This window comes from Oryzias latipes, chromosome 7 (assembly GCF_002234675.1).
Source record: "Oryzias latipes chromosome 7, ASM223467v1".
In the NCBI taxonomy this organism is placed as follows: domain Eukaryota; kingdom Metazoa; phylum Chordata; class Actinopteri; order Beloniformes; family Adrianichthyidae; genus Oryzias; species Oryzias latipes.
The window spans coordinates 10811862-10834937 of record NC_019865.2 but is presented as its reverse complement, the minus strand read 5'-3'; the positions used below and the strand labels follow the sequence as shown (position 1 = coordinate 10834937).

The 23076-nt window shown below is 37.6% G+C and overlaps 1 protein-coding gene across 1 annotated transcript; it reads left to right on the top strand.

Annotated features, from left to right (window-relative positions):
• Nucleotides 1-531: 531 nt before the first annotated feature.
• On the top strand, nucleotides 532-21567 carry slc6a17 (solute carrier family 6 member 17). Its single transcript, XM_004070678.3, has 12 exons — nucleotides 532-911; nucleotides 4610-4996; nucleotides 8450-8607; nucleotides 11060-11186; nucleotides 12390-12571; nucleotides 13244-13354; nucleotides 14302-14543; nucleotides 14630-14822; nucleotides 15799-15991; nucleotides 16069-16228; nucleotides 16319-16481; nucleotides 17323-21567. The coding sequence occupies exons 2-12, from the start codon at nucleotides 4702-4704 to the stop codon at nucleotides 17683-17685; spliced, it is 2187 nt and encodes a 728-aa protein (XP_004070726.1). The 5' UTR covers nucleotides 532-911; nucleotides 4610-4701; the 3' UTR covers nucleotides 17686-21567.
• The last annotated feature ends 1509 nt before the right edge of the window (nucleotides 21568-23076 follow it).

Here is a 23076-nt window from a genome sequence, read left to right as displayed (position 1 = left end):
AGTGTGGAGACGTACATGTTGTTACCTCACATCCACCTGCCAGTGTTACCCTCATCATGATTAACACCCTTGTCATCTGCTGGATAAACCATCAAAATGAAAAATAGATCATGCAGGGACATCATTTGTGTGTAAGAAAGCATAAAGTCTCCCAAGGAAAACACACAGACTGTCCTGAGCCAATGACATGATAAACTGTTTCAATCGAAAAGAAAAAAAAAAACAGGAATGGGAAATTACTTATTTACCCTCAAATAACCAAAGAGGAGTTTAAGGCCATGGTAGCAGGTCTGTTTGAGTGAAAAGGTTTACGTACAGCAATAAAATAGAAAACCATTTGAATTAAACTGAGTTAAATCACGAATAACACTACTAATGCGGCTCACAACTACCGACATCAACACGTCTACAATTATTTTTGTAAGAGTTTTTATTTGTTTTTTAATTTATTTTCTCGCACCTGGTTCAAGGCTCTCATTATTCAAGAAAGACTGCAGATGTCAGCGCCTGACGTGCGCACGAGCCGATGAGTCAAACTTGCGTCAGGCATCGTCGTGACTTTCCATTGCGATGTTTTTATCCCAGAGCAAAGCCACGTGGAACGTGTTACATGAGGAACACCTGAACATCTGTAAAGCGCTCAAGTGAGGAAAACCATTTTTTTTAATCGACAGTTACGCATCGGTGTGTTTTAGTGGTCAAACTTGAGGCAGCGGGCGCTGGGCTCCTGCGTCAGACTTTACGCACGGTGCGCTCCGTGTGACTGGAAGCTCTCCGTGATTTCGCATCTCCGTGCGCTCAGAGATGCTGCATGCGGAGCATCTTGAATGAAGATAACCTGCCGTGCGTTCACGTAGGATTCATGTTTTTACCAGGAGTCGCAATAAGAAGTTATTCACAGCGCAAACAAGGTAAGGACACACCTCTGATTTTACCAATGGACCGGTTTAAACAAATAACTATCTCCATTACTATCACTTGTTTTTGCATTTAGAACAAACATGTAGGCGCGTCTTTCTGCGCGTTAACTTGTCATTTTACGCGCAAACGTTGACAGAAAATGTCGGTCGTTAATCCTTCGTGTTTAACCGTGTGGTCGTCGCCCCGTGGAGACAAATTTGGCTCAAATAATAGAAATCTGAGGGCGGCCGCTCACCCGATGACACCCAGTGGTGATGTTTTTATCTGTGCTTTGCCATTATCTGACGGTTGCTATGACCTTGACAGAGCACTGGAGGTTGCATCCATAAAGGGAGTTAGCCTAGCCGTTCAGGTGTTAGTTTGTTCCTGTATTGATGCAGCAGCGCAGGATCAGATCAAACCAAGAAAGGCAGCAGTTCGTTTCTGACTCCATTTTAGATTTTAACACGTCCTACGTCTAAAATCTGTGAATGATGCTGTATGCTGTGGCTGCCAGACTGGCAGTGCAGTATAATCCAACATCGGAGCATCTCTTCCAGTTTTGCCACACTTTCTTCTGTCACGACAGTCTCCTATTATTTGTAGAAATCCCAAAGGAAATATCATGTCTGCCTTTTTTAGGTGGTGAGAATGGTTTCAGTTTGCAGAAAAAGCCAATTGCTTAGCAACTGCACATGATAAAAATGTAGAGAGGTTTGGTGTAAAATCCAGGTTGAGCTGTCATCAATGGATGTATTTGTGGAGAATTGATGGCAGAGCTCCAAAACAAAAACAAAAAAAAACAAGGTCAACCACATAAGAGTCTTCTACAAAGAGATACTTCAACGCCATGGATTTAGATTAACCTTCAGTTGTTGTATACTATAAGTGTGTGTTCTTTTCCTCATTATTACTGAGAACATTCATTTTGATAGAAAAAACAGAAGTTCAGCATCTCAGTTCAATTGTAGCCATAAACATCACACATTTACCTGATCTCCTTAAATAAATCACCCATTCCTGCCTTCTCTGACTCCCTACATTATTCCATTCTCACATCATCCCATCCCATTCAGGTAGATGTCTAAATTGTCCAAATTTGTGTCTCTTTTTTCCAAAAAAACAAAACAAAATAAATTAATAAATGAAGACGCCAAAAATGTGAGCTATTTAACTTTCTTTTTATTTACATTTCATTGAACACTAACCAATATTTTCATTTGATATTTTCATTTCGATGTCACACCACCATCCAGATTGTAGACAATTTTCAGAGTAATTAAAAAAAGCTAAAAACTGACCCGACAGTTGAAAGACTTGAAGAAGCATCACAATTTTAACTATTTTTTATGTGAAAGATGAAAAAAGTTCTGGCATGCCCAGAGGAGTGAAGGGGGTCAATTTGCTGCTAATATGGGTATTTCCTCCCATTTAAAAAGTAGGCCAAAAGCAGATTTAGATCATTATTTCTATATTGTGAAAACCCAGATTATCAAAATAATTCCACTTGTTCACAAATTTCTGCTTCGCACCTCAGGAGAGGAAGAGATCTGCTTTCATTTCATTTCAGTGGAGATGCTGTATATCATAATTTGATAGCATTGCTGCCCAACCTTTTATTGATTGAAAGATCTGTGATTGTTAATCTGATATTATTTTGTTGTATCTGTTGTAAAATGACTGATCTTTGGATTGTACACCTTTCACTCCTGTTTCTTAAACTGCTGGAGGGAAAAGTTGGATGCAATCTAAAACCTATGTAACCTAAAAGCCAGATAAAGAAATCTGCTAACTTTAGTCTATTTATTATATTATTTTTCCACCACTTCAGTTTCTCTTCAGTAATGTATCAAGGTTATTTTTGTCATTATTTTTTCAGCTGACCTTTATTTTAATTAGTTTTTGCAAGACTTACTTTTGAAACTGAATTATAGTTAGGCTTTTTTGCAGCTACAGATTCCTTTTCTTTTTAACTCTAAAAGACTGGAACAGACAGATTCTTACGACAGATGAGATACACTAAAACAGAGCAGTGATGCCATTACTTGTCATGATAATAATCTGTTGTAAAAACAATACATTTTATCTCTAAGCACCTTTCATCACACTCAAGCTCACTTACAAGTGAAATAAAATATTACCAAAACAAATGAGTTAAAACCTCATTTTTGATGATAGTAAAAAAAAAAAAAGTGGGGGGCACAGTTTGCAAGCTTATATGTTGAAGGCCATCCATCCAGAGAAGGTGTATTTTAAGCCGTGATTAAACTCTAGTAGGGAATAATTGGTGAAAAATGTATTGGTGTGGTGAGAGTTTCTGAGGTGAGGAGCAGATCAGCTGAATGTTCTCAATCACGTGGGGGAAAAACATATAAAGAGGAGTAGAGTACAAATAAAGATCATCTTAGAGCCCTTGAAGGCAAATAGAGCAGAATGAGATCCCATACATGTTGAGGGGGGCAGGTTTTGATGAGTTTTGCAAGGAAGAAAGATCTGAAAGTCCTTTTAAAATGGACTGGGAGACAGTGAAGCTCCTTTAGGTCAGGCGTGATGTGTTCACTGAGAAATTATCAGAGCAGTAGAGTTTGAAACAGCCAGACCTCATGAAGGGATTTTAGTAAGAGAACAAAAAGGGGGGAGGAACAGTGAGAGGAGTGAGACACTGTTAATATTGCTCAGATGGAAATACAGTATTGTGCACGATTTTTTTTCACATGACCTGTGAATTGGCATTCTTTCTGCTGATTGAAGATTACACAATCCCTCCAAAATTTTACAGTAAAATTGAATGAGCAGCTGTTTTCTATTTCCTATAGTAAATAAGTGGGAACATATTAAAACAGCAAACCCATTGTTTTGTGACCAAATAGATGGGAGTTGACATGGGTTGTAACTTCTTATCAGCATCTCTTTTTAAAATTGCTAATTGAGTGGATTATTAGTAAAATCCTATTCTATTAAATGAAAACCTCACAAACACAGAGTGAGGAACACTACCCCTTCAGGAAGACAGAAAAGTCAGTTGAGAGTAATAACTTCTTCAATGTGTATTTTCAAGCCAGAGCGTAATTGTGCTGTGCTCTTCGGGGAGCAGCAGTCACACGTGCTGTACGGCGCTGCTTGTGCACTTCACATGACTCAACTTTAGAATAATGGGCTCTGCTGTGAAACGGATTGTAATCCAATCTCCCAGTTTTATTCACTATAATAAACCAGAATTCCTACAGTGCTGTTCAAGCAAAGAAACTGCTGTACAACCATTTGTAAAAATCCAGAGATCTGCCCGTAGTATTTGTTGTGTCTCCTCATTTTTATATATTTTCTGTTTCATTTGGGCAAAATTTATAATTATTAATACATTTACCATAATAAATAATACAAATATACATTCATAGTTCATAACTTGGGGGGTTGGTACTCAAATTGGACAAATAAAAACACAAAACGTCTAACTATATAAGGCTGTAGAGCTTAATTATGAATTGGCCAAAGCAAGCAGTACAAAATGATTTACGTCTGTCCCTACTAAAATCAGAATTTTAAAAACTTTAAACTAAGTTAAACTTTTAAAAACTTTTAAAATACATCTTATATAAAATACATCTTGTAATAGGATGAAAAGCTCCACTTATTTAGTTTAAACTTTTCATAATTTTTAGTAGTTTACTAGATGCCAGTGTTGTTAATTTATCACAATCTCTCTTTACAGATTGAAGAAAAGCACAATTCCCTCTTGGCAACGCTTTCTCAGCTTCTGCTCAACCAATTCTCCCCCAAAAGAGCTGGCCTTTCTCAGCCACTATGCCAAAGAATACCAAGGTGACTCAGCTGCAGCACAGCAATGAACCAGTCACCGAGTCTGTGGCCGACCTGCTGTCCCTGGAGCAGCCCATGGACTATAAGAGCAGTCAGATGAGTATGGGTCTTAGTCCTGGATCTATTGCCCCAGGAAAATCCTTGCTGCCTGATCCAGATGCTGAAGACGGGCGGCCGGCATGGAACAATAAGTTGGAGTACATCTTAGCCCAGGTGGGCTTCTCTGTGGGTCTGGGTAACGTCTGGAGGTTTCCGTACCTGTGCCAGAAAAACGGTGGAGGTAAGAAAATCAGTCTTTGTGTGTGAAAGTACACTGACCAAAAATTTAAATGCAACACTTGTTATTGCTCCCTTTTTTTATGGTATAAACTCAAAGACATTTTCCACATACACAAAATAACCAGCTCTCTGAAATATTGTTCACAAATCTGTCTAAATCTGTGATAGTGAGCACTTCTCCTTTGCCAAGACAATCCATCCCACCTCACAGGTGTGCCATATCAAGATGCTGATTAGACAGCATGATTATTGCACAGGTGTGCCTTAGACTGGCCACAAGAAAAGGCCACTCTGAAATCTTCACTTGTATCACACAGCACAATGCCACAGATGTCGCAAGTTTTGAGGGAGCATGCAATTGGCATGCTGATAGCAGGAATGTCCACCAAAGCTGTTGCTAGGGAATTGAATGTCCATTTCTTCACCATAAGCCATCTCCAAAGGCGTTTCCGAGAATTTGGTAGCACATCCAACCGGCCTCACAACCGCATAAAAGCTAATAAACCGCATGAAAAATGGGAGCAATAACAAAAGTGTTGCGTTTATATTTTTGGTTAGTGTAGATCTTGGTTCAGTTCAAAGCATCCTTTTCAACAAAAAGAAATACATCAGTCTTTTTTGGTCATATTTTATCCCTTTTTTCTTTATTGTTCTTGATTTTGAAACATCCGGTTATGTACTGTACAGACGGATTTCCAGTTTGCCCTAAAGCGACTGGATTGATGTAGAAATCTCAAATAATCCTGATTTTCAGATAGTTCTGGTGTTGATTTTATACCTTTTAATTTGATTGTTAATGCTTTATTTTTTAATAATGTTGGAAAACTTTTCATACTTTCTTTAAACAGATAATTATTGTACAGTAAAAAAAAGATCTAATGCTTGTGATATGATGTAGTAACCATCATCTGAAAGTGATTGTGAGCAAGATAGAGGAGAAGATTTTGGTTTTTAGGCAGTGCAGCATTTCTTAAAAATATATTTCCATTATGAGAAAAGAAAAGAAAGTGGTGGATAACACTTTGGTGTTAACCTGGAGAACAGACTGGATTACAGGCGCAACAGATGGTACTTCTTGAGGATATTCATGGCCTATGATGTTTGCAGCAACGTGTCTATTTTTTTTTTTGCTTGTCTGTTGTGGAGAGTGAATCCATATCTGCAGTCACCTGTTGAGTTGCAGCATCAGAGGCTGAACAAACTGATAAAAAAAGACCAAATCTGTTTGGGTCATGCTCTGGATTTGATTATTGAAAAAAAAACATTTTTCATTACTCAAGTCTTCTTCAGATTCCCTGCAATAATGACAGGCACTGCAGATCTTTACTGCTTACAGCTTTAACCATCTGCAATGACACTGAAGAATGCTAGAAAATGAGATACGACACTTTATTATTTCTCCTTAGAAAGTATTAAAGTGTTTTAATAGAGAAAAAACGGCAATACTATTTTTAAAGGTGGCTGTCGGTAACAGAAAAACATTTTATCATTAATAACAATAATATTACAGAAATATGTCATTGTAAAAAATCAAACTGCTTTTTTTGGAAAAAATAAGACTTTTAAGGTAAATATTCTGTTTTGCATTCAAAGTATAAAATGTGAATTTCATTGTAGATTTTTTTTTATTGTTTGAGATCTTAAGGACTGATTTAATAGGCATCATATGTAGTTAATTTAAACCATTTTGCATGTGTCTCATGCTAAATTCTACAGGCACAAACATTTGTCTTCTACACAGAAGTCTTGAGATACAGTATTGACTTTATGAGCCTTTAAATATATTTAATTCATCACTACATTGTTTTTGTTCAGAAAACTGGATGTCTGGTGTTGAATAAAGAGAAAAGCACAGACTGCATGAGCTCAATGTGTGAAAGTTGGCAGCTTTTAAATCGACTAGAACAAGCAAGTTAACTGTATAATTGCCATTTACCGTAAATACGATCATCTCAGCTATGAATCACAACAATGAGGGGGTCAGTGAAGAATGTCAGCATACATTAGGCTATGCCACCTATCAGAGCATCGCATCAGGAATGCTGTGTTAGCTCCACCTGCTGTTATTGTTGCTCGGTTAGCTTTGAAAGAATTTCCCTTTATAATTGTCAATAAAAAGAGGAACTCAACTCTATTCATTTTGTTTAATCGTGTCTTTTATAATTCACTTTATTCACGCTATAGTTATATATGTTTTTACAGACTGGCTTGTGTTTTTACAGGACTAACTTGTTGGAGAGATTGGGGCTTCCAGGAGAGCATTAAAGCAAACTGGAGTACAAGATGCTGTTTAAAAAAGCAGACCATTATTTCTGGAGCACATGTGTCTTACTGAAAAAAGCTGCTGGCGTGAAAAATAACCACCAAATTAGTCAAAAGACAAAACAAGACAGGCGAGAACATCTCACAGTGAATGTCAGTTGCTGTGCTGCAACAATGTAACGGCAGCAAAAAGAAGTCCATTACAACATTGTTTTTAGATTTTAGCAACTACCAGTGATGCAAAGGTTACAGAGCTTTATGCTGACAAATGTCGTAATTTTTTGTTGAGATAAATAAACCTAAAACGCTTGTTGGAATTCCAGATGAAATGTTCTTAATTCCTTTTTATTATTTAGTTTTTATGTATAATATACTTGATTTCAGTTAAGGACTTTCCTTGCTTGCCAGAATCCCTTCTAACAACATACAATCTATTGTAAATTCATACAAGAAATAAAGATAAAAAATACCTTATAGTGAATAGATTCTTCAAATGGAATAACAGAAAAGTGAAAGTTCTTTTTATATCAAACCTGTTAGTACTTTACATTTGGCAAATTTTCTAAAAATCTGTGAAACAGCCACTTTTAACATGGAAAATAAGCGTAAATAGGAAAATGTATCCTTGACTTTATCTAAAGCTTTTTACAGATTCATAAACAGAGTTTGGTTTTAAGTTTTAAATTAGGAAACTCTCAAAAGATTTCAAGTTAATTAAATTTTCTATGCTGGATGTTTCTTCCATTTTCATTTGATATCATTTTTGTTTAGTTTGTAATTATTTGTATTAACGTTGTTGTAAAACTTGGATCAGTCTTCAAACCTTTTATCTTATATAGACAGCTTTTTAATATTCACAGAGAAAAGGCCTAAAAAGATAACAGAGCATCACCATTCCCATGCTGCTTTCAGCCTCTGAAGATGTTATACGTCTGCGACTGCCTTCTGTTCTCTGTGTCTTCTGTGCTGAGAACTTGAAGTAATTTCTGACCAAATTATTAATGAAAAGGGCAAATGGTAAAAGTAAGCAGAAAAGAAGACGGAACAAAAAGAAAATAATGTAGTAAGACCAAATGATCTTTTAAAAAGTGCAATAGTAAAACTTTGTGCTCCAGTTTCCTAATTTTTGCACATCCTATAAAGTGGATAAAAGATTATTCAAATAAAACTGTAAATGTTTCCATCTCTGCAGGTGCATACCTTGTCCCATACTTCATCCTTCTACTTCTCATTGGAATCCCTTTGTTTTTCCTGGAACTGGCGGTGGGTCAAAGGATCAGGCGTGGCAGCATTGGAGTGTGGAACTATGTGTACCCACAGCTTGGAGGCATTGGTGTTTCTAGTTTGATGGTAAGTGTCACTTCCTGGCGGGGCATCAGCACATCCTTCACTTAGTTAACACACTTTGGAGAACATCTATAAAATCATACTGCGGACATCTGACACCAGCAGTTTGAAAGCTTTTTTTCTCCTTCTGTTGTTCACAAATATTCAATCCCTTGATTTTCTGAACCTGCTCATTCCTTTCTTGGGATCACAGGGATGCTGGAGCCTATCCCAGCTACTGTTTGGGAAAGTGGGTTACACCCTGGACATGTTGTCAGTCTGTCCCAGGGCACAAATTAAATTCAAAAACACTTAATCTATATGAGAAATAAAATCAAACATATAATTTGGGGGCTTTTAGATTATATAGTGTGATTTAACATTTAAAAGCAGCACACAATGATCACCTTCTCATGTTCACCATGCTGGTTGCAGGTTTGAGTGCTTCGATACTTCACAACTGTCTTAGCTCTCTTTGTGGAAACGATGCATAGGTATTTAGGTTTCAATTTTCTCAATGACAGCTTCACACAGCTGTTGGAAATGTTTCAGCCAGATATTCATTTTATCACAGAGGATTTATGGTACTGTAGGTTGGTTTGCGGTGCCATTGGAGTCCATTAAATTTCAAGCTATAATCAGAAGGCCATGATAAGGCCAAATGACCTTTGTGGCATTTTATTTAGGGAGATATTAGAAAATGGGTCCTTTGTCTGCATGTATTGTGGCAGTGTTTGCCTGGCCTGGACCACAATGTCCTCAGTCCTTAGAGTCTTCAGAGCATGTTGCCCTGCTTGCTTCTCTCAGCAGAGCTTGTGGAAGAGGGTCAGACGTGGTCAATTACTATATTGAGTTAGACAGAGTAAAACCATGCGCAATCTGTATTAAGGGGCTTAAAGTGTGCCCTAAAAGGTTCCACCCATCCCATCACACTACTACTACTAACTACAACTGTTGATACAAGGTTTATATTTATGTCTTTATGTTTTTTTTATTATACTCTAATTTAACCCCATCATCAGAATGTCTAATTTGAAATTCAAACATTGTTTTACGTGGTTAAGATGAATCTAAATCTAATTTTTTTTAAAGAAAACCAGAGGAATAATTTTCTAAGCGAAGTGAGTCTATTGGACTGTTGCCTCACTTTGGTCCTCTAGTAGTACCCAGTCTGGCTTTTTTCTGCTGTTGCCCATTTCCTTCAAAGTGTTTGATTCAATGTTATGTTCATCCCTTGGTTGAATTAAGGTGTTGAGTTTAAATGTCATCAACTTTCCTGACCTGTTCAACATAAATAAAGACTCACTCCTATGAAAACTGCTTTTTGTGTGTTTTTAACATGTCTTTGTAGCATTTTTCTCATGATGGAGGACATGTATAAAATAATTTAAAATAAAATTGGTTTTCTGATTATTTGTTTATTCAAATCATGGTTAATAGGAAAAGACAAAAAAATTTAATTTTGAAAATCCCGTAGTTGTGAAGTAGACATTTCAATCGGCAGGCCACAAGCTCCCTGCTCCGCTTCATTCTGATGCATCCAGTTGCATCTAGATCTATGTACGTCTTTGTTTTCCTCTTTTGAGCTGTGATCAAAACTGCATGTCTGGATAGTTCCAATATTGCTGGCCATTTTTGTTGCACTGGTAATGTGAGCTTGGGTTTGTAAGGGGCTGTAAGCAAGCGGGAGAGAATGTAAAGAAAAGGTTGATGGAAATACACGCAGGCTTATTCCAGGCCAACAGTCTCTAATTAGAAGTGATGAGGAATTCTAGTCAGAGAAAATTATTTCAAGATGTCAAAAAATCAATCCTTTAGAGTCTTTACCAGTAATCGTTCATAAGAATAAGTCATCATGCCCCCAATCCACCTGTTTTAACCCTTGTGCTATCTTAGATGACCCCACCCTTAGATTGACGTGTTCTCCCTACCATGACAAAAGTGGATAAAGGTGAAGTGGATTTCATGTAATTCATGGACACCAGTGAAGATCACAAATCATTGAAGAAAAAAGGTTCAGAGCACTGTCTAGTGGGTCTAGATGACCCAACTCCCAATGTTAACGTGCCTAGGATAGCACAAGGGTTAAACACTGTCAGTCAGCAGCTGCATCACTCAGTAAATGATCTACTCCACCAATCTGTCCATTTTTTAGTCAATCCAGCATTAATTTCATCACTCTAATGTAAAGTAGGTTCTGAAAAGTCCTGGCTGGGGGAAGCGAGGCGTGTGGCAGCTGGGATATGGCAGAGGGCAATTCAGCAGCTATAAATATCTCCTCTTTGAGAGCCACAGACTTGGCTCCAGAGAGCAAACAGCTCAATAATTCATATGCACTTCATCTTAACCTGTGAGCTCTGTGTCTGTGCCTTGACTTAAGATGAGGTGTTCACCACAACACACATCGCAGTGTTTGTCTGAAGCATGGGGCTTGAGTGATTACTAAACTTTGCTGTTCTCTCTCATCTCTCCTCAGGTTTGTGGTTTTGTCGGCCTCTATTACAATGTGATTATTGGCTGGAGCATCTTCTATTTCTTCCAGTCGTTTCAGTATCCGTTGCCTTGGGCTGAATGTCCCATTCAGAGAAATGGAAGTCAAGTCAGTGAGTCTACATCCATTACATTTGAAAAAACCAAACTACGGTAAACTACAAACATGTGTCAGAAAACATACATTTCAAATAAGTGTATGCATAAATGCTACTAATCAGTTTAGTTTAGTTTAGTTTAGTTTAGTTTAGTTTAGTTTAGTTTAGTTTAGTTTAGTTTAGTTTAGTTTAGTTTAGTTTAGTTTAGTTTAGTTTAGTTTAGTTTAGTTTAGTTTAGTTTAGTTGACAGAAACCATGTACAGTAAGGATCATTAGTCAAAGAATAGATGATCTGTACCAAACTATAGCTCTCAGAGCTGTAGTCCCCAAGATGTACAATTACAAGAAGCATAAAACAATGCAATGCAATAGCATAAAAGGTACAATTACGGTATTTCTTAATAAAAAAAACAATTGGAAAGCGAAAAAAGACACAATTCTAAAACACAACTCATAATGTACTATTTAAGATAATTTACAGTTCAAACAATACAGTTCTACTATTTTAAATATTACTTTTAATAGTGTTGACATGTCTATCTTGTTAAAAAATAGTTGTATATAATAATTTTGAAATTATGATAATTAATAAGTGAGATCCCAACTCTAAAGCTACGTTCATTTCGGGCGTGTGACACAAAATCACATTCTTGAATGCACATTTAGCATGAGGTGTTCATGCTAACTAGCAGGGAGGGGGCTTTTTCTTTTTCTTTCTCTACTGTTTACTAGTGCATGTCCACCACCACCAGTTGAACTTGGCTTGGTCTGAAAATCAAAGCGGTGCAAATCTCATGAATCTTGCTCCAGGCTTTTTCTTTCACAGCTCTATTCTGATATATGACTTGGTGTCATAGAATCTGGACACAAACCGCAATTATTAATTTCTTCTCCGTGTTCAATTTTCCAACAGTTGGCACTTCCGTGAATTAAAGAGGACGCCAACCATACATCCCTATGGAAACCCATAACGTGGTTATATGTGCATCTACATAGACTTTTCATTTAATCTGGTCGCTTGAACGCATGTTGCCAAAGGCGGTGTGAATGTAGCTTAATAATAACCAAATATTACCTTCAATTTTTTTGTTATTGTAGCTTTAGCTAACAGTTATTTGCATTTTAAATCTAAAGAACTGTTTAGAAAACTATTTTGTATTTTCTAATCCTTTCAATTCCAGACTGTTTATATTTAATTTTTCTTTAATCCTGTCATAGTTGTGGAGCCAGAGTGTGAGAAGAGCTCAGCCACCACTTATTTCTGGTATCGGCAGGCTCTTAACATCACCAGCACCATCAATGACACTGGTGGTCTGAACTGGAAGATGACTTTGTCCCTGCTGGTGGCTTGGATCTTGGTCTGCCTGGCAGTCATTAAGGGTATCCAGTCCTCTGGGAAGGTATGCGGTGTTAAGATTAGAGATTGTACTGTGAAGCTTTACTTTGCAAAGGAGAATTAAAATTTAAAAAATGCAATAAATCCTTTCAACAAAAGCATTACGTTTTATTTTTAATCAGGGATTCATCCAGAGTGACGGATTTATTGACTTGCTTTTCAGGCAAGGCAAAGATGTTAATCCTCTCATCATCTCAAGTCTATTTTTAGATCTCATCTATATTATTAAAAGAGATATTATGCAACATTGATGAGCTTACACTGAACCCAGGGAAAATGGTTCAAAATTCGCCTAAAAATTTCTCACTTTGGCAAATACTGCAGTAGCACCATTTGATCCTGATCCAGTAGATGAGTCACTTTAAACCACAGTGGAACATATCGCTTCAGCGGGAAAATACCCCACAAAGACCTAAATGCCAAGATTTAACTTAATTTTCCAACCACAAAACTTCTATTTTCATATTCTGAATTGTGGTGCCTTTTTCTCTGTAAATGATTTTTGCCTTCAAGGCTGTACCGATTCAGTGACCAGCAAACACAAAACAGAGTTGGGAGCTTTTTACCATGTGTGTCACTATATTTGAGAGCACTTCTCACTGAAGCATGTGTGAGGTCTCAGACAGGGTGTCCATGGTAACACTGTACTCTACTTGACTCTTCATCTCTGTCTTAGGTGATGTACTTCAGCTCCCTCTTCCCATATGTTGTGCTCTTCTGTTTCCTGGTGCGGGGTTTGATGATGAAGGGAGCCGTCGACGGCATCGCTCACATGTTCACCCCTAAAGTGAGAGAAATCAATGGTAGTTTTCACATTGATCAAAAAGGAAAAAGTTAACGTTTGTTTTCATGTCTTATTTTCAACATCCACATTTTTCCATATTTTCAGCAAGTGTCTCCATCTAGTGGTAAATGTATGCACTTACAAAATGATGGCTTCAAAAATTATATTTTTGTTACCTAAGAGATGTAAAGGGAGTCTTGGATTAATTCTGCCACTTTTAGTTTGTGCACGATACAAACTTTAGACTTGCAGCATTAAGGATATAATTCACAGATAAATAAATCTTTAAAAAGCCAGTTAGTCTTCCAGATCCTGACCAATATTATTTTAAAGACCAAAAAATAATATTTACTTGAATTTTAAAACACCAGTTTTGGTCAGTTTGAAACAACAAGATATGCTGTTCTGTGAAGTTTTCTTATTTAAAAACATTACTAACAATAAGGTATTCATTTATTATTTTTGTGATTGTAAAACTATTCTGCATAACTAATTATGACTTTAACGTTTTTGGCTTGGAATTCTCAAACTAGTAGATCCAGTATATAAATTTAATGGTAAAGTTTTAAGAAAATCTTTGAAAAAAACAAATTAAAAGTGAAAGAATGAAAACTTCTAAACTTGCCTTTTTCTTTTGAAAACCCACCTTTTTGCTTGACAGAAAAATATCAGAACAGTGTTTCATGTTTTTATAATTAAAGCAGAGCTCCTCTAACTATATGTAAAAAAAAAAAGAAAGTTTGTTCAATAACATAAATCCAGCTGCATCCTTCCATGTTGACATTTTTTGGACACTTTTTAAAGTTAAGCTGCAAAAAAAAAAGAGCTAGGTTACTTATTTCTGTCAAACTACCAAGAGTCTTTTCATTGGATAAAACCAAAAAATATTATGTTCATGTTTAAAAAAAAACTGAATGAGAATTTACTGAATACAATTTTTTCACCTTCAGCTTGAAAAGATGTTGGAACCCCAGGTGTGGAGAGAAGCAGCTACTCAGGTTTTCTTTGCACTTGGCCTGGGCTTTGGAGGCGTTATTGCTTTCTCCAGCTACAACAAACGAGACAACAATTGCCATTTTGACGCGGCGCTGGTTTCTATCATCAATTTCCTAACCTCCATCTTGGCCACATTGGTGGTGTTTGCCGTGTTGGGGTTTAAAGCTAATGTCATGAACGAGAAGTGTGTTGTTGAGTAAGTATGTCCTCCTGGGAACAAGAACAAGTGCTGATATCTTTCTCTCTTGACTTCATGATGACATGCATTTCTGTTCTCCACAGGAATGCTGAGAAGATCCTGAGTTACTTAAACACAGGCGTGCTGAGCAAAGAACTCGTTCCTCCTCACATCAACTTCTCTCACCTGTCTGCTCAGGACTACTCAGAAATGTACGGTGTCATCAAAACTGTAAAGGAAGACAGCTTTGGTCAACTTGGTCTGGACCCCTGCATCTTGGAAGATGAACTTAACAAGGTGAACTTAACAACTCAAAATACTGGGATGGAATTTGCATGTTGACTTGTTTGTGCATCTAGAAAAATCATAGATACGTTTTGCGAACAAAAGGAAAAAAAAAGTAATGGTTAAAAGACCTTCTTTAACATTCATATTTAGTCCCAGGTGGGACTGACTGAAGGGGAACCGAAATATAAAAAGCACAATATTAAAGAGGACCATTCATGTAGAAAAAAAGAAAATGTGACTTAAACTTAGTTAGAAACTGGTTAGAGACATTAAAATTGCTAAGAGATTCAAGATATAGCTATGATTTTCTCCGAGTCTCATTCTATTGGAGTAAAATGTTTAATTAGCCTACTGAAAACCAGTTTATTATATATGTCCTCTGTAGTCTCCATTTTGTCTCCACAACAAATCTAAGTAATCTATTTTTCTTCAATTTGAAGAACAAAATCTAAGTTATTCAAATTGTTCAAATGACAAAATCCAGAAACAAATGTCCCCTGCAGAGGACATAATGGACTGAACTGCAAAAACAAGTCTCTTAGAAATAATTAAAATATTCTTAAAATTTAAAAATTGTTTTTTAACTATATAGGCAAAATATCAGCAAATGGGGTAAGAAAATGGTCTTATCCAGAGTTATTACTATAAGAAAATAATTCTAAGACATGTTTTCTTAAACTAAGATTGTTTTTCCATTTAAAAAAAAACTCTGGATAAGATCAATTTTCTTTCAAGACAAAAAATAAGACACTGCAAAATTTCAACAAAATACGGTAACTGCAATACACTCAACTTTCTTTATAAAAAAAAAAATGAATGTCTGGAACTGTCAATATAAGCCATTCTGTTAACTCTCAAGACAATGTGTTCGCAATTACTCCCCAGTGGTTGCACCCCACTGAGATCAGCATCATTCATTCATTAAGAAGTTCATTAACAAACTAACCCTCTTTGATATATTTTTACTTTTTTTTTCAATCTCCAGGCAGTTCAGGGTACTGGTTTGGCCTTCATCGCTTTCACAGAGGCAATGACTCACTTTCCTGCTAGTCCATTTTGGTCAGTCATGTTCTTCTTTATGCTCATCAACTTGGGCCTGGGAAGCATGATTGGAACCATGACCGGCATCACCACACCAATCCTGGACGCCTTCAAGATCCGCAAGGAGATCCTGTGCGGTAAGCTTTGCCCGTAGCACCATGGGTCACGAACCTGAGTACCAATGCTGAGTGGTGTCTCCATTTCTCCCATCTAGTGGTTTGCTGTATCATAGCTTTTCTGCTGGGCCTACTGTTTGTCCAACGCTCAGGCAACTATTTTGTCACCATGTTTGATGACTACTCTGCTGGTCTACCTCTCACTGTGGTGGTGATCTTGGAGAACATCTCCGTGGCCTGGATCTATGGCACGAAGAGGTGATTTTCCTTTTCTTTGATAGTTTGTAGAAGCATTTGTAGAACCTTCTTACCATCTCTAACATTGACTGACTGATATGTTTTCTACAGGTTCATGCAGGACCTGGAGGATATGCTTGGTTTCAGGCCATACGCCTTCTACTACTATATGTGGAGATATGTGTCTCCTGCCATCTTGGTGGTGCTCATCATTTCCACAGTCATTGAGATGGCCGTCAGTCCTGCAGGATACAATGCTTGGGTGGAATCTGAGGTCAGTGCTGCCCAGTCATGTTGGGTTGGGAGATGCAGAAAAGCTGCTACTAGAGTTAAAAGTGTATAAAAGTGCGCAGTATAGGGGTGTAACAATTAATCCACTTCATTGATTTTTATTTCTACATTCCAACCAAATTGATCTGTCTGAGGCAAGTTGTTAATTGAATCGACCTATACCATTATAGAATATTTTAAACATGAAATAAATCGATTATAATCAATATTGGAAAATACCATTTGGATTGAGACACTGAAAAGGTTTACGTTAAACATAAAAACGACAAGTGCATCACAGTGGACAACGCACGTGATGGAAGCAATAATGATCAATCCATCATTACAGTCCAATGTTTGGAAACACTTTGAATTTTGCAAAGACATGGGACCATAAAGTGTGGTAGAATGTTCTAATAATGTTTTCTTTTGATGTGGAAAAACAACAGAGGGTCAAACTTTATTAAACTAAATTGTGAATTGATTTACCATTAATTCCTGTTTACTCATTTGTTTGTACACATATTTAATTTACCTTTGATTATCTTGCAAGAAATACAAGAATTCTGAAAAACTTCAACTGCACTGTTCAGTACCAAGGTGTTTATGTCTGAGTCACACTGGTTTAATTTATGCCTGAAGATCAATTTTAGGTCAGTGAATCAGATTAAAATGTATTGTTACACCCCTAGTGTGACACCATTTTCCATCTTTTTACAGTTTTTCTTACTTGTTTAATCCATTGTCCTAAATTTATGTTAAGATGCTAATTATTCCATAATGGTTCTCACTGCTTCTGCTGTGATTGGCATTTTTATCCATTCTTTTCTTTTCTTCATTCCCAGGGCTCTGAGCAGTTCCATAGCTACCCCCCCTGGGCTTTGGCAATGGCCTACGCTCTCATTGTGGTTGCCATGCTGCCTTTACCCATAATCTACATTGTCCGCCAGTTTAACCTAGTCTCTGATGGCTCCAATAAGCTGTCTGTCTCCTACCGTAAAGGTATGATGAAGGACATCTCCAACTTGGAGGAGCAGGATGAACAGCGCTTCATTCTCAGCAAGAACCCAAGCGAAGCTCCCTCCCCCATGCCCCCTCACCGGGCTTATCTGGGGCCCGGTGGCACCCAGGAGATGACCAATACCAATTATGGCACCAGCACCAAGACAGGCTACCAGAACATTGGCTCACCAGAGTCTGAGCTATGATTTTCCAAGCTCACAGATCCAGTAATCCTGGAGACAAACAAGCAAAGGAGATCATGAGGGAAAGAAAATTAACTTGCATCAATAATTCAACCCTTACCCCAAAGTAAAATCCATGAATAGCTTGTTAATGTTTTTTTCCATCTTGGCTTCTTTAGAACCCTTACTGTTGCTTGTCAGTAAATTCCCCCTGTGAGGATGAAAAATTGGGATGAAAACAATAGTTTTCATTGAGCAAGAAAGGAAGAAGGATGGAAGCAAAACAAAAATGAAAGAGACAATTGTTAGAAGTGGAGTTGAATGGAAGAAGACAGGATTATTGAAAAGCCATCCTTTTCTTTTTTATAGAAACCTTTCTCATCTGGAAAACAAAATACTTATCAATCCATCCATAACAGTGTGTAGAAATTGGGTTTTGATAGTATTACAAGCACATTGTATCTTCACATTTATTGTGCCTATCATGCATCAGCAATAATAAGCACTGTCAGGGTCCTGACACGACTTGGATCTCCTTCTATTGCTAATTTCCCACAAATGTATGATAATGTAAATAGGTGTTTTGTGCAATGTTTCCACACATCCCATGAGTTGCGCACACACACATCGCAATAGGCAAAAACAAGAGGCAGCTTGGTCACTCATCATTCCACGAAACACAAGCACAGCCATCGTTAAAGCATCTCTGAGCCTTAACATAGAGCAGCACTTTTGTGTTTCATAGTCATTGTCTTCAATAAGCAAAGCTCTGGTCTGCTGTTCAGGGTGCTGGAGGCCAAGATAAAGCTGTGTCTTTTTATCCAAGTCCTTTAATAATTACCCTAAATAACAGATACACAAGCGGAAACTGCAGACAGGCTTTTCTTTGATTAGAAAAGAGCTTCATGCTTGTTTGTGATAGGTAGGCAGGTGGAGAAAAAAAGTGAGAGCTATGTCTTTGTGTGCACACAGATTTAGACACAAGTGTGATGTCTGCAGCTGATCAAGAACTCCTCGAAATCCTACTAGTTTAAAAATAGAGCTGTGGTACCCAGGGGAAGCTGTTGCAATACACCATGCAAACATACTCAAGCTGTCTGATGTGAAGGATGAGCAGAGGAACAGTCACCATGCTTCTAGAGGTTTCCCCTGCATGGTAACTTATGCCCAACAATAATGTAACCCTGCATTGATGCAAAAGCTCAGTCCTATTCTGCAGGAGGATAGTTTACAAAATTCTAAAGCTGTGTCCATTTCATTGAATATTTTTCAAAAACACTACATAATACACCTCAGTGTTTTTTGTGATCCAAAAAGAGGAGGTAAAAAAACATTTTTACCCACTCTTTAATATGTAATAATGTCTTACAAGGTCAGTGTGGGGAGGTTAATGTATAAACGTACCATGTAAATGTTTCAAACAGTGGTGATACATGGTTTGGACCACTAGATGTCTCTGCTGGCCAGCAGAGAAGCCTGAGACATTCTCTTTGTACTTGTGCCCCCTCCCTGAGAAGCACCAATGCTTAAGACTGAACAAATGTAGTTGAACAATCAGTCACATTCTCATGTGCCTGAGCCGCCTCCTTGTTGTCTGTTGGCCTTATGCTCCTGTCAGTGTATTAGTTTTCTTCATTAAGTGAATATTGGACCAATGTTTCTACTTATTCTCATGAGCACTTTAATTAGATAGACCCTGGAGTTTTTAAGCAGAAATTCAGAAAAAGGATTTTAGAGAATATTTATATATAAAAATCAAATGTCCTTTTTTTGGTTTGATCTCAAATTTGTGAAGCATCTCTGGAAAAATATGTCGTGTGGACCAGGGCCTTTTCTTGAACTGTTAACCTTCTTTTAGTTAAAAGAAAGTTGGCTTCTGTTTCCGGCATTAAGCCTTCTGAAGTGGATTTCTGGATTATATGCACATTTTGATCATTGTTATTCACTTTTTATCAGGGAATTTTGAGGCACAAGCAGAGGACAGAGGGCTTTAATTTCCGTTGAAATAATTGATTCTTCCAGTAGCTGTTCTATTGTATCAGACAGATTGCAACTCTGAGAAGGTTAAAACCTGAGAGCCGTGTTGTACTTCCTATGAATGTGGTTAAAACTTATGGGAGAAATTCTGCTAACACTGGCAAGTTCATACAGGACAATGCATGATGTGGATTGGGGACCACTCCTGCAGTTTAAGCTCCAAGTTAAACCTGCAAGAATACGTCTATAAGAAGCTTCTTTAGTTACGTCTAAAAAATGTGTCCAAATAATGTAGTAGTAGTATAGGTAGTTCATCCGTAAACTATACAGTAAGGTAAAGACTGCCTTTAAGGAAAAATATCTCAGTTCCTTTGCCTGTATGACCCAGTTCAAAGTGATAATTAATTGAACAGATTTTTGTTTATAGTTTTCAGTTTATAGATTTAGGTTCACATATGGGCTGTAACTCCCACCCTATGGTCCAGCAATACCTTTCTCCGCATGTTAGCTGACAGTCATCCCCAATGGATGTTTTGACAGAATGTGATCTATAAGTGAAACTCCTGCCACAAAAATATACACTTATATCCTACAAGCCAGCCATATGTCGATTTCAAAGGTTTTTAGAGGAACAATGAAGATTTAAAAAATAGAATTGACAACACTTAAAACAGAACCTTACATAAAACCACAAAATAAACCTTAGTGTTTCTTCTTTTCAAGATAACTGTTTACTGTTTACAGTTCATAACTCATCGTTATATGTTGATGTTCATACATCTGTGAGATAGACATGCACATGGAAAGGCAGACAGATCTTATGTGATAATATTCAAGGCACAAAAAGCTTAGCTGAAGGCATTGATCTTCCTTCCAAAAAGCTGAAGCTATAGCACGTTTTACGGAAGCACAGGCCTGCCAGCTTCATAGAGGAATAAACTGTACACTGAAATGCACTGCCATCTTCAAATAAAGTAGACTTTAGCCACAAATGTCAGGAGAGCACAATCACAACGTGTTTACAGTGTTTTTGGACATGCTAACCTCCTTTATCATACTGCATTCAGCTGTTAGATACCAAGGCACAGTCAATCTCAGTGCTCACATTTAAATACGTTTCTGAACAAAGTGTAAAAGCTCAAAAGCAGAGAAATGTCTTCTCAGACTGTGAAAAGTGAATATTCATGGTATCGAAAATGAAAGACTCCAACTCCAGGGTCTTTTTGTTGTATCCATGTGTCCAGTGTGTTGCGAGCAATTTCCTCAAGTGATTTCAGTTTGGTAACTGAGACAAACTTGATAAAAGTGGTTTAAAAGTACATTTATGGAATAGTCTTTATGTGACAAACTATAGTTATATTTATAGTATTTAAATTATGTATTTAAACTGTAAATATTGATGTACATTCAGATAAATTCACACTGAGTATCTATAGTAAAAGTCACAGGGTGTATACTTGAGCTGTAAATAATAATTGTATATTTTTAGATATTTTTGATTTTTGTACTGTCTGCAATGTTACTTTGGTGTCTGTTGGTTTCTAGTGTTTGTGTGTGGTTGTCCTCAATAAAAACAGCTGTGTGCCTGTATGTGGATGTGTGTGGGTGTGTGTGTGCAGGTGTGCATGTGTGTGTTGTAGATTTTCGGTGTTTTACCATGTGTTTTTCTCCTTTCAGTGTTGTGTGCTGCTGATATAAACCAGAACAGGAAGTCAAATTTTGTTGCAGTAAACTGGGACCACTGATATGTAACGCAATTTTTTTCTCTGTTTCTCACTGAATGTGTAATGTCTGATAGGTACCAAACTAGAAACACAATCAGAATCAAACTGGATGAAACATTAACTGTAATGTGTGGGTGAACAAGGTGATGAACTGTACAAAATGAGAAAAAGTTAAAGATCAATTAAAATACTCACTTTTATTCAAGAAAGTGTATTGCGCCTCATTTGTTCTGATACTTTAAGATGCTCTGTCTGTTTCAAATCACCTGTTAAATGACTGAAGAAGATCATTAAGTTATAAATCACTATTTTTTACTTTGAGCTTATGTTCAACCATTGTGCAGCAGTCAGGAATTGTACCACTGGACTGGCAGACAGGGGTAGTGCTCCCCCTTTTCAAGAAGGGCGACCCAAGAGTGCTTTGCAACTACCAGGGAGTCACACTCCTCAGCCTCCCTGGGAAAGTGTTTGCCAGGGTACTGGAGATGAGTGTTTGTCCTGTAGTCGAACAACAGGATGGTTCTCGTCCTGGTTGTGGAATAGTGGACCAGCTCTACACTCTCTGTAGGGTGCAGGGGGGGTTATGGGAGTTTGCTCATTCAGTCCATATGCGTTTCGTGGAATGGGAAAAGGCGTATGACCGCGTCCTCCATGGTGCCCTGCGGAGAGTGCTTTGGGAATATGGGGTCTGGGGAGTCTTACTGAGTGAGGTCTGTCCGGTCTCTGCATGACCAGAGCAGGAGCTCAAATATACATTTGAAAAGAACTTATTTGGGAAGCTCCCTGCTCCAAGCTATCAACAATGGGAAGGGGGGACGGGGTTGCTCTGCACCAACAGTCTCGCCCACAACTCAGAGTCAAATTTCTAATGAACTACTGCCACTCTGCAAAACTGTCCTAGTAAACTACAGAAGTTTTTAAAATCTTTGCTAAAAACTGCAAAATTATAACAAATACAATGGGAACGCTTTTGAAATAGATCAAAGGTGATCGGAGTGGGACTTTAACAGACTAAGAACAGCTAAATCAGCAGCTAAGCTTTTTCAAAGAAGCTAAAATCAGCACTAACACGTGTAAAACGGGGCTAAAGGCACAACAGTAAGATTTTGTTAATTTCAGCTCAAATGTACCTATAAGGCCTTACATGGAATGGCCCCGTCCTATATTAAGGACCTCATAGTCCCTTACCATCCAATGAGAACACTTCGCTCGCAAAATGCAGGACTGCTTGTGGTTCCTAGAATTAGTAAAAGTACGGTTGGAGGTAGAGCGTTTAGTCACCAAGCCCCTGTCTTATGGAATAAACTCCCAGCTCATGTAAGAGAGGCCGACTCAGTTTCTACATTCAAAGCTAGACTGAAAACATTCCTCTTTGGACAGGCTTATTGTCAGACTAGTTAGTATTCAGAGATTATTTAACTTAATGTTAATTTGTTTAAATTAAACTTAATAATAACTATTTCTTTTAAAAGGCTGCTAGAAGTTGAAGCTGGGGTAACTATGTTGCACTGGGGTTCTGTCCTCTTTCCTGTTTTTACTTCTACCCTTCCTCTCCTCTATTCTTGATCATAATTTATCATTTAGTTCTCCATGCCTCTGTTTGGTGCAGTGCGATTCATGTATTGTCCCTCTTTTCCTCTCCCCTCCTGGGGAGTGGGAGTGCTTCCAGACTCCAGTTGGCTCATCCGTGCTCCAGTTCCTGACCGTTTACCTC

Excerpts from the sequence above, each read along its gene's own strand:
- slc6a17 (XM_004070678.3), top strand. The coding sequence starts at position 4,702 with ATGCCAAAGAATACCAAGGTGACTCAGCTGCAGCACAGCAATGAACCA. Across the intron at positions 13,355-14,301 it reads CTCACATGTTCACCCCTAAA|CTTGAAAAGATGTTGGAACC; the intron begins GTGAGAGAAATC and ends TTTCACCTTCAG. Across the intron at positions 15,992-16,068 it reads CCGCAAGGAGATCCTGTGCG|TGGTTTGCTGTATCATAGCT; the intron begins GTAAGCTTTGCC and ends TCTCCCATCTAG.